Consider the following 12320-nt stretch of genomic DNA (forward strand, 5'->3'; position numbering starts at 1 on the left):
ATTCCTGAAGGGTCCTGATCTATCTTACAGAAGCAAGCAAGACACTTAAGATTTTGAGGGTCAGTCCCAACCCCATCCTGGTGAAATATATCAAGGTAAACCATCTCTTCTCTTGCTAATGTTGATTGTTTTTCATAGCGAAAGTTCAGCATTATCATGATAGAAAGGTCTTCGTCACCATCATACTAAATATCACTCCTTACCAGGGTATAGGAGGACAATTCCAGCCTGACACGATCGTGAAGATAACTCATTATGAAGTACTAAAGAGGATTCATTGATGCCAGCAGGTGCACAGAGTCCTTTTTCCCAACTCAGAAGACTCCATTTCCTTGGTTGGTGATTCTTTTTTTTTTAAAGATGGCCGGTAAGGGGATCTTAACCTTTGACTTGTTGTTGTCAGCACCACGCTCTCCCAAGTGAGCAACCAGCCATCCCTATATAGGGATCCGAACCTGTGGCCTTGGTGTTATCAGCACCACAGTCTCCCAAGTGAGCCACAGGCTGGCCCTCTTGGTTGGTGATTCTGCTAATGGGTTGGGAGATCTGCAGACCTCACCTTGCTAATTGTTGGCACTCCCTTTCTGGAATGTGTTCTGAGGCCTGATGTAGAGTTTGTTATAATTTAGCAACCCCATATTTTAGTTGATGCATATGAGAACAAATTACACAACGAGAAGAAACCTAGGAAACGCCAGTGGCTGAAGAAGACTCTGAAGGACACAGGGCTGCAGGTGATATTTTCATCTCCTCAGTTTGAAGAGTCTGACTCTGGAAAAGAAGAGCATGCGGCCAAAGAGCTGACAGCATATGTAGTGTCCGGGAACAGGATTTTTGGAAGGGCTCACAACTTATGATACAAGATATATGGGCCTCTGATGAATCATGAGGAAGTGCATGCTGCCCAGTTTTTGTGTCATAACTAACACAAAAACTGGGCATCATGTACTTCCTAGAATTTTCAAGGAAAATTAAGTGTCCAAATAAAACTGCAAAACCATGTGTTATAGTGGTGGTTTCCTACATGGGTCTGCAGACTGGAGCTAGTCATGACAAAGTATTTCTGGTCTAAAATGAAATAAATAATACTCTTCAATATTTTTAAATTCTGGAATTACAGTCTTTCTGAACTTTTCAGGATTAAACTACTGTTTTATGAAAAGATGCCAATATTCTATAATTGAGAGTAGGAGGGGATGTCATTTTTTGTTGCCAAACATCAACTTCATGGTTTTTTCCCTTGTATTTTTAATTAATATTAGTCATACCCTAAAGTCTGGCAAGTGCTGCATTAGAGAAGACCAGAGTGGGAACGGAACTTGAATCTTATCACAAGAAGACAAATAGGTTGATCATATGGATATCATGAGTGGGGAGTGAGGAAGCAGATTTAATTAAATTATGTCAAAAAGGAAACCACAGAAGTGAAGGTGGAAGTGTTTGGATGGGGATAAAGAAGAAACAAACAGGAAAACAAAACTTGGTGGGAGTACAGATGTTAAGATGATCAGAGGGCATGAATGATGCTTTCTTAATTCAGATTGCAAAACAGTCAACAGCAAGTTACAGTAATGCCAGAAATCTCCAACCACCAGGACACCAACCTAAGTCTCTTTCTGTCTGAAGCAGGGCACCGAGTAAATCCTTGCCCTACTGACAATTTCACTAACCAGAATGTTGAAGAAAGATGGTCAGACACAATTTTTATAGATTTCAGGAAGTCGTATTTCAAAATGTCCTGAGGAAAACTACCTAAGGCTCAAAAGGGACAGGGCATTCTCAAACATGTAGTTCCGATTGTTTTATCTCAAAGGATCCTGCTGTGGAAGAAAGAAGAGGCTTCCCCAATCAGAAAACAGCTGCACAGGTTCTTTTACTATGTGATCAGACCTAGGGCAGAGATGAATGTCAAGTAAAGCAAGAGCAGTTCATGTGAAAACATTAAACCGATGTGGGCTGGAAGCTTAGTTTGTGGCAGTAAAAGTATGAAGGTGCCCAAAAAGCTAATGCAATGCTAGGTCTCATTCCCTGCACAGATGGGGGACTCGGTGCTCCACTATACCCTGATCTGCGTGCTGGTTCAATTCTGAAAACATTGCTCCTTTTTTTTATCTAAGCAAAACGTTTTCATTGTAGAAAAATAAGAAAAAAGGACCAGCGCATGGCTCACTCGGGAGAGTGCGGTGCTGATAACACCAAGGCCACGGGTTCAGATCCCATATAGGGATGGCCAGTTTGCTCACTGGCTGAGTGTGGTGCTGACAACAACAAGCCAAGGGTTAAGATCCCCTTACCAGTCATCTTTTAAAAAAAAAAGAAAGAAAAGTAAGAAAAAAATAAAAGGACTTTTTAAAAACCACCCATAATTGTACTACCCAGAAATAACCACACTGAGTATGTTGGAATATATTCTTTCAGACTATATGTCTATGTTATTATATTTATAAGTATCTATTTACCAGAACAAGAACATACTAACAAAGTGCTTTATGAAAATTTTTTAACTTCGTTGTTGTAAACCTCTTTCTATACCAATAGAAAATAGTAAATACCCACAGAAATAAGGGCTGCTGGTTAGCTCGGTTGGTTAGAGAACAGCCTTCTCACACCAAGGTCATGGTGTTCAGATCCCCACACCAGCCAGCTGCTAATAAATGAAATAATTCAATATAGATATATACCATAACTCTTAATTGTTGCTTTGTCTTCCATTGTGTGAATTTGCCATAATTTATCACTTCACTCTCGTTAGTTTTAAAGTTGCTTCCAAATATTTTTTTTCTCTCCTTTTTTTTTTTTGGCAGCTGGCCAGTATGGAGATCCGATCCCTTGACCTTGGTGTTATAACACAGCACTCTAACCAACTAAGCTATCCGGCCAGGCTGCAAATTTTTTTATTTTATAAACAATGTATGGTAAGCACCTCGTACATACATTTTTGCCCATTTGACCAATGATTTCCTTCCTAGATGTAAGATTGAAGGATTATAGGGTATGCAAAATATTAAGGCTTTTGATAAGCAATAAAAATAGTTTACACCAAGCAATCAGAAAAGGAAAAGCAATCCAGCAGAAAAATAAATGTTTCTTTGTGTTATAGCAAAAAATATGAATAACTAATTTGCAGAAAAAGTTATGTACAAATGACCAATTATCGTATGAAAAGATGTTTAACTTCACTAGTATTAGAGGAAATACAAAAAAGAGATATCCTTTTTTACATGCAGATTAACAAAAATTTTCAAGATTGACAATATCTAATAACAGCAATCACAAGGAAGATAAACATTAGCATATGTTGGGGGGAGAAGAAATTGTAACCAAATTTTTGGAAAAATTTCATAGAATTCACCAAAATAATTACTGAAAGTTAAAATGGCCATACATTATGAGCTATGAGTCCTAAGAGGAGGAATTTATGCCAATAAATTTTATCACCAATATCAAAATACTAGAAATCTCAGTGCCCATTGGTTATAAAAGTAACACCTAAAAATTCGGGCCGGCCCGGTGGCGCACTCGGTAGAGTGTGGCGCTTGCGGCACTCCCGCTGAGGGTTCGGATCCCATATAGAGACCGGTCCGCTCACTGGTTGAGCGCAGTGCAGGCGCGACACCGAGGGTTGCGATCCCGTTACCGGTCACGAAAAAAGACAAAAAGGAAAAAGAAAATTAATTATGTAGTTTTATTGGTAGTGACATGCAAAGATATTTTTTAAATCAAGTTGCAGACAATTCATATAGTACCATCTCATTTTTGTAAAATAAAGGCTATTTTATATGTGTTAAATAAAAATTATAGGAGGCCATTGTTTTGGACTAAGTTCCTGCACTAGGTCCCAACAGACCATACTAAAAATCAAAATAGAGTCACGCGTGCTAAAGTTCCATATCACCAAACCCAGACTAAATTGTTATCTGACCTTCTGAGAAATCAGGAGAAAAAGATAACAACCAATTTCCCAAACAGGCCAGTTTAAATCTTCAATCAGCATGATAATGAAGTTCCCTCTGCTTTAATCTTTACACAAAAGAAGTAGTCTGAAGTAACCTGATGTTAACTAATCAGTTACTTTTTTTTCTCCCCCTCTCTAATCAGTTATTTTTCTATTGCTTTGTCTGCCTATCCCACCTTACAAGAAAAGTGGCTTTGAAACAAGGTATATACTCTTTGTTCTGTTCTTCTACTTTCTTCAGCTCTTCTTGGTCTATAAGCCAACTCCTTCTGCTCAGCTCATTGGAGCTCTTATTTCATTTTATGGAATTAGTTACTGCCTCATCTAGAATTGCAATGAAGCCAATTGAGATCTTTAAACAAAATTTGTTCAGATTTTGTCCTTCGACACCCCCAACTAAACTCTGCTTACCTGAGCTCACTTTTCATCATCTGTTATTCATGGGATCTGACTGTCTATTTTGGGAAGATTGTGCATCTGCTTAGACTTAAAAATGTTACAAGAACTTTCAATGTTATAAGAACTGAGAGACTGAATACAAAAATGAACAACTGGGCTAGCTGGTTAGCTCAGTTGGTTAGAGCATGATGCTGATTAACATCAAGGACCAGGATGAAAAAACACCAGTCAGCTGCCAAAAAAAAAAAAAAAAAATGTATAGCCAGACCACATATGACCGTAGAACTCTGACTCACAAACTCTGAAGCAACCAGCCAAGGAAGCCAAACCACAACCTTTGCAGCAGTTGGCCCAGAGCAGTCAAGACTTGGTCATGACTGCCAACTGCCTTATTTTTTGCCAGTGACCCCCACCCCCACATCCCCTTCCCCACTTTTTTCCAACTCAAGACCAATCAGAGAAGCCAAATATGCTCCCCAAACCAATCACATAAGATGTCCCACTTTTATTCAGCACCACTCCAGCTTTTCCAGGACTAAAACCTCCAATCAGAGCATACCTGAGCTTTCCTTCCCTTTTTTCCCCCAACTATGAAGATTTCCCACTCCCCCGTCTGCCTTTGAATCTCTGCCAACTGCAAGGGATGGTGGCTGACTCCCCTGGTATAGCCAGTTCTGAATAAATAGCCTCTGTTCTCATTTGAGTGATCTTTGTTTATTTCCACAGAACTCTACAGAATTCATTTAGGTTGTGTATGTATCCTTCTGACCAGTTCCATGTGGAGCACAGGGGTTATTTAGGCAAAGTGGGTGCTGCAGAGTGCTAGAGGTGAGGAGGACAAGAAATAAAACCTCAGAGCTTCTGACAACATTGAAAAGTTTGGTTTGCACTGACCTGAACCATAGGCCTGGATGGTACCAGTCAAGCATCCCAGACAGTGTCTGGGCACCAAGAATTCAGACCAAGAGTTTGGTTAAAAGAGGCTTCTTTCCAGCTCCATGGAGCCAGAAAATGCGAGGGGTTATGCTTAGTGGAGAGAAAGAGAAAACTGCAGTCAAGCTGCTTTGAGTCACAAGAAACAAAGACCAAGATAGCTCAATAAAAAGGGATTTATGGGTAATTAACAAATACGGAAACAGTAATTAAATCTCTGCCAGCTCCCTGGCCTGGGAAGTCATTAGATAGGAGGACCCTGCACTCTGTGCCTCTCATCTGTCTCTTCTCTATTTCTCTCTACACATCAACTTCATTCTCTCGGATGGGCAGACTGATTTCCTCTAATTACTCATCAACTTGCGCATGGCCCCAAAAATGACCACTCCAGCTGCAAAGCCTAAGTAAGCTTCCAGGGGCCATCACCATTATCTGGTACAATCTCTGCATCTCTTAGTTCAAATTCTCAAAAAAGAGATATTTGCCTAATTTATCTGTCCTAGACAAACCACACAGGTCACAGGTCACTGGCCAGGCAATGGATTGTGCCTTCAGACAGATTATCCATCTGCTGTGTATTGATTGAACTGTGTCCCTCAAATTCATACATTAGAAGCTTAATCACCATTGTAACTGTTGAGTGGAAATCCTATTATGGTAATTGAAAGGTGGGGCCTCGAAGAGGTAATGAGAATGTAGGACCATGCAGTAGTGAATGGATTAATAGTGGTGGTCGGGGTATGGTTCTGAGTCTTTAAGAGTACATGAGAGATTAGTCTTTCTCTGCTCTGCCATTTTCTGCTGCGATGTGAAACCCCTAGGTCACTGTCACCACCACAAAGATTCTCACCAGCTGTGTTACCCAGACTTTGGACTTCCCAGCCTCCAAAACTGTAACCAATAAATTTCATTTTCTTTATAAATTACCCATTCTGTGTATTTTGTTATAAGCAACAGAAATGGACTGAAACACCATCCATGGGTTAATCTTCAGAAGTTGGGGTAACAGGTCCATGTTTTACATCAGGATGTGAGCATGTTGGATATTATGAAGTGTTCTAGCACAGAAAGCAATATTATTAAATAACATAGACTACATACACCCACAATCATTACAAATGTCCACTAGGAAAAACAATGGGTTACAGGACATGATAGTGGATTGGAGGAAAATTAAGCTTATTCCTAGGAAGATTCCTGGAAAGGATGGAAAGAAAGAGGGTCCACGCAAAGGGATTCAGGAAAAACTTTGTGCCAAGTGATAGAACAGCTGTGTTTAGGATCCATAAGCGAATGGGGCTAAACATGTTAGGACTTGTAACAGGACACAAGCTGTACAGCCCTCTGCAATTCTAAGAGCATTCAGTGTGGATGGGACTTAGAGATCATCAAGTCCAGCCCTGTCACACTTCAAATGACAGCACTGAGAGCCAGAGTGGCTGGTGACAAAGCTGTGGCCACAGATTTAAAGTTAGAACCAAGTCCAGGGTCCAAGTCCCTTCTCCAAGCTCAGTCTTCTTTCTGCTGTAGACTATTTAGGATTCCTTAGCTGGCAGTCTTTTGCTAAGGCAGTTCCTCTTTTTCTAATACTGGGGCTTTATACAATGGATACATGATGGTGAAGAGGAAGAGGGACAAGCCCCTCCTTAGTGGTCTTTGTTGGAGGGCAGTCTGCTCCTCGGTACTGTCCTCAACCTCTTTTCTAAAACTCCTTGAACCCTGATCCACACATCCCTGAGGACCCCCAGCACTGTGTCATTCCTCAGAGTATATATAAAAGGGTTAAGGAATGGAGTCACCACACTGCTCAGTACTGAAGGGATCTTGTTGATTTCCAGATACTCCTTCTGGGAGGGAGTCACATAGATAAACACAGTGATGCCACTAGAAATGATGACTATGGTCAGGTGGGAAGCACAGGTATTAAAGGCCTTCTTCCTTCCACTTGCAGAAGGGATACGCACTATCGTCAAGATGATGTACGTATAGGAATAAGCCACAAGAACTATGCAGCAGAGGATAACCGTGGATGAAAGCATAAAATCCATCAGCTCAATGGCAGTGGTCTCTGCACAGGCCAGGGCCAGCAAGGGCCCACTGTCACAGAAGAAGTGGTTAATGATGTTGGAGCCACAGAAGGGCAGCTGGGAAATGAGGATGGTTGGAAAGAGCACAGATAGGAAGCCTCCCACCCAAGAGAACACAACAGTCCCAATGCATACAGAAGGTCTCATGATGGTGGGGTACTGCAGCGGGTGGCAGATGGCAGTATAGCGATCATACGACATGACTGTCAGCAGCAGAAACTCTACCGTGCCCAGGAAGAAGTAGAAATAACACTGGGTGATACACCCAGCAAAGGAGATGGTTTTATCCCCAGATCCTAAGTTGGCCAACACTTTCGGAGAAATGACTGAGGTGAAGAGGATGTCCAAGATAGAGAGGTTGCACAGGAAGAAGTACATGGGAGTGTGGAGGCGGGAGTAGGACAGCACAATGGAGATGATGAGCAGGTTCCCCAGGAGAGTCAGCAGGAACGTGGGCAGCAGGAGCACCAGGAACAGCAGCTCCAACGCCCTGCTGACGGGAAATCCCAGCAAAATAAACTCAGTTACCATTGCGGTCTGATTCTCCATGGCCTGGTGGACCGGGCTCATTTCCTCCTAATGGAACAAAAGGAGGCAATACTTAGGAGAGCATTCAGTGCCTGAAACCCCATGGTTGTTCACTAGAAAAATATGAACATAGAATGTGATTAACCCAGGGCCGGCCCGTGGCTCACTCGGTAGAGTGCGGTGCTGATAACACCAAGGCCCCGGGGTCGGATCCTATATAGGGATGGCCGGTTAGCTCACTGGCTGAGCGTGGTGCTGACAACACCAAGTCAAGGGTTAAGATCCCCTTCCCGGTCATTTTAAAAAAAAAAAAAAAGAATGTGATTAACCCAGGGCCGGCCCGTGGCTCACTCGGTAGAGTGCGGTGCTGATAACACCAAGGCCCCGGGGTCGGATCCTATATAGGGATGGCCGGTTAGCTCACTGGCTGAGCGTGGTGCTGACAACACCAAGTCAAGGGTTAAGATCCCCTTCCCGGTCATTTTAAAAAAAAAAAAAAAAAAAAAAAAGAATGTGATTAACCGAAATGAGATGTGTAATCCAAAGTTAACTCGGTTTTAAATTATTTGCCTATCAAATTGAACAGTAATTTTTAAAATAATAATTTCACTGTTAGCAAGGGTTCTCTGAGACCTACACTGTCATACAGTTCATATGAACTTCCTAAAAGATAACTTAGCAATTTGTACCAAAAACCTTAAAATTAAACAAATTTTTAGATTCAGAAATCCTAACTCCCTCCTCAGTAAATAGTTACGGATATGTTAAAAAAAATTTTGTCACAAGAACATTCACCACAGAATATTGCTTATAATTATAAGAATTTGTCAACAACTTAAATATCCAAAAATGGGAGACAGAATGAGTAAATTACGGTATGCTTAAATAACAACATATCATGCAGCCATTGAAAATTATATCTGGGCCAGCCCGTGGCTCACTCCGCACAGTGCGGTGCTGATAACACCAAGGCCGCGGGTTCGGATCCCATATAGGGATGGCCGGTTCGCTCACTGGCTGAGTGTGGTGCTGACAACACCAAGTCAAGGGTTAAGATCCCCTTACCGGTCATCTTTAAAAAAAAAAAAAAAAAGAAAGAAAATTATATCTTATAGTAATATGTAGTGACACAATATTCAAAATTTATTGTTTTTAAGTATTTATCATTTATTATTAAGTATTTAATTATTATTGTTGTTATTAACTATTATGTTTTTTTAAAAGCAAATTATAACCTAGTTGTAACATTATGATGCCATCTTTGGGAAGAGATGTAAATCAGCAAAGGTCCTGGAATAACCAAGACATTGCTGAGGAAGAAAAAAAAAAAGTGGGAGGTCAGTAAGCTCCCTTGCTTATAGCACAGTGCTGGTACACCAGGGTCAAGGGTTTGGATCCCTGTACCAGCCAGCAGGCAAAAAAATAAAAGAAAATAGTGGGGGAGAAGCCCTGACCCCTGGCATGGCAGAAACACACACACGCACACATGCACACACACACACAGAGCAGATATATTCAAAGTCTATAAAACCTAGAAAAATGATAGAGAGAATGAACCTGGGCGTGGTCACCAAATCTGGAAATGGTAAGATGAAGGAGCAACACTGTTTTAGTCCATTTCTGTTGCTTATAACAAAATACATGGAACTGGGTGATTTATAAAGAAAAACGAAATTTATTGTTTCTAGTTTCCGAGGCTGGGAAGTTCAAAGTCCATCTGGTGGTGGTGACAGTGACCCAGGGGTCTCACACTGCAAGACAGTGGAAGCAGAGAGAACAGAGCAGAGAGAAAGACAGACTCTCCTCTTCTTTTAAAGCCCTCAGAACCACTCCCCTGACCACCATTTTTAATCCATTCACTACTTCACAGTCCTACAATCCAATCATCTCTTCAAGCCTCCACCTCTCAATTACCATAATAGGATTTCCCACCCTCTTAACAGTCACAGTGGGGGCCAAGTTTCTAATACACAGAACTTGGGGGACACAATTCATGCTTCAATGAGTTTTGGGGAAACATAATTTAATCCATTACAAAGACTTAACTCATTTAACTCTCAAAATACATCTTTGCAGGAATTGCTACTGTATCCTGTGGAAAATCACTCATCTACGTCAGAAATATCAAGAAGTATAATGAAGGCAAAGATACAGATCTGAGATTATAACAAGAACTGCTACTCTCCAGGCAGCCCCGAAATGCTGAATGGTTGCTCTGCATCCATCTCAACTGGGTTTCCCTCATACCATCTCTACAGCTCATGTCTGCTCATCTGGGCTTTCCTGCCACCTAGGATCTTCCATAGTAATTATCTTGGTCAAAAAGCCACAGTGAGCTCCACGTTAGACCAGCAGTGTTTGACAAGCATAGTAAACCCTTCCCAACTCATCTAGATTTCTGCTGTAGCTGTGACCTCTTACCTGATGAGCATGCACATGTTGTAGATGGCTGGAAAGTATCTGCTGGATGTTTCACACTGCTCAGGAAGTTACAGGGGATGGCACCCATTCCAGCACTGAGAGGTCTAAAAATCCTCTGGCCCTAACACTGAATGGGTGAGGAAGTAACCTTCAGTTTAGCTGGGCCATCTATGGACCGCTAGAGCCTTCCATACTGTCTCCCCAGCTGGGGAGAAAGAGCGAGCAGCCTCCACTAAGCTCCTGGATGGTGCTTTGTTCCCCTCTGCTGCTACCACCTTCCCTGCCCCCTCTCAGCCCAGTCTTGGTCGCTGCACCACTACCACCACCCATCATATTTTTTCAGAGACTGGCAGGCCAAGCATCCAACAACTAAACTTCCTGGAGTTTACTGTAGGACAGTCAAATCCTGTCAAGAGACAGTATGGCTGGTGCACAGAGAAAACTATGGAAAACTTGGATCCAAGTCACCTGGATTCAAGTCTCACCTCTTTCTTTTACCACCCTTGAAACTGAACAAATTGCCTCACCTTTCTGGACATCTGCACAAAAATCCTCACATGACAAGCAGGGATAATGCTTTTTCCCCACCTGGCTGAGAGGCACAAAATAGAAAACAAGATAATTTATATGAAGTGCCTTAGGAAATCATAAACCGCCATATCAGATGTTGCCATTGTTTCTAGACGCTCTGCTATTCTGTAATTTTAGCAAAAACCAAATCCTGTCTTTCCTGTTCCTACTGAGATATTGATCATCCCACCCTAAGGACACTGTTGTGTCTGGCCCTGGGATACATGTTGTCAGGCCACAGTTCTGCCTGGATCAATTGTTCTCTCCTTGGACAGTATATCCAGTTGGCTGCAGAATGAAGACAAAGTGAAGATGCTTCTCTACATGGGAATTCTGCTTGCCCAGGATTCCTAGAAATGAAGAAACCACCCCCTGTCCTCCACCATCTGCATTCTACAGAGGGATCAGTAATCTTGGGGGGAGGAGGGTTTCAGGAATACTCACACTGGCCTAAATAAGGCAGACAGGGGCTGCCCCCAGCATATCCTGCCCACTCGGCAGCCACAGGCTTGGGCGCTGTCACACTGAGGCTTCTACTGCTGCATACAGACTCTGCACTGTCAAGGCTGAAGGGGGCAATACTATGGAAGGGTTCAGCATTTGGGTCCCATGTTCAGACACCACCAGAGTGGGGCAAGACAGGATTAGCTCAGGTGATAGTGCACACTTTGTGAGAAGGTTCCAATCATGGGGGAGTCCTCGGGGGCACAATTTACAAAGCTGTCCCTGAACACCAAGCCTGAGCCCAATGCCCCTGAGGCCCACTTAGGAAAGGATACAAAGCCTAACATGTCTGCACGAGCAAGAACTGGAGTCAGAACACTAGCCAGGATCAATACTGCTGGACCTATCTCAGAGAGACTCACAATACACAGTTCTCCATCCACCCCCCTCTACAGTTCCACCATGACAATTCTGTCCACCTCTATCACTCCGTGCTATCTAGGACCTCCTCTTCAACATCCTAAAGGACTGCTATCACTATGCCAAAGCTTCAGTGATCTTCCACTATCCAAAAGAAAAAAACCCAAGCTGCTTAGCCTGGAGCTCCAGAGACCCAATCCCTAGTCTTTCCCTGAACTACCTCTCAGCCTCAGCTCCCACCTTACACATCTTTTACTCCAATCCAACCACTCAATTCTCTCTGCCCCAAACTGGCCTTGTGCTTTCTTACTTCACACTTGTGCCCCGGCGTGTCCTACCATTGGGAACATCTTCTCTATCCATCTAATCTCTAGGGCCTAGTTCTTGTCCCACCTGCTCAAACCTAAGCCAGGTTCTCCCTCTCTAGGACATATTTTTCTTGCATTTGGAATCAGGAATCCACAGTGTAGAACTTGAGTGTTTTCAACCCTTTTTAAAAAAATATAACACATGGGCCGGCCCGGTGGCACACTGGAGAGTGCGCCGCTTGGGAGTGCGGCGGC

At 42.6% G+C, this 12320-nt stretch overlaps 1 protein-coding gene across 1 annotated transcript; it reads right to left on the minus strand.

Moving 5' to 3' along the window:
* Positions 1-6870: 6870 nt before the first annotated feature.
* Positions 6871-7923, minus strand: LOC103605478 (olfactory receptor 6J1-like). Its single transcript, XM_008590077.1, is given in 1 exon segment — positions 6871-7923. A coding segment is annotated over 1 exon segment (1053 nt).
* Positions 7924-12320: the final 4397 nt, after the last annotated feature.

This window comes from Galeopterus variegatus, unplaced genomic scaffold (assembly GCF_000696425.1).
Source record: "Galeopterus variegatus unplaced genomic scaffold, G_variegatus-3.0.2 Scaffold5837, whole genome shotgun sequence".
NCBI lineage: Eukaryota > Metazoa > Chordata > Mammalia > Dermoptera > Cynocephalidae > Galeopterus > Galeopterus variegatus.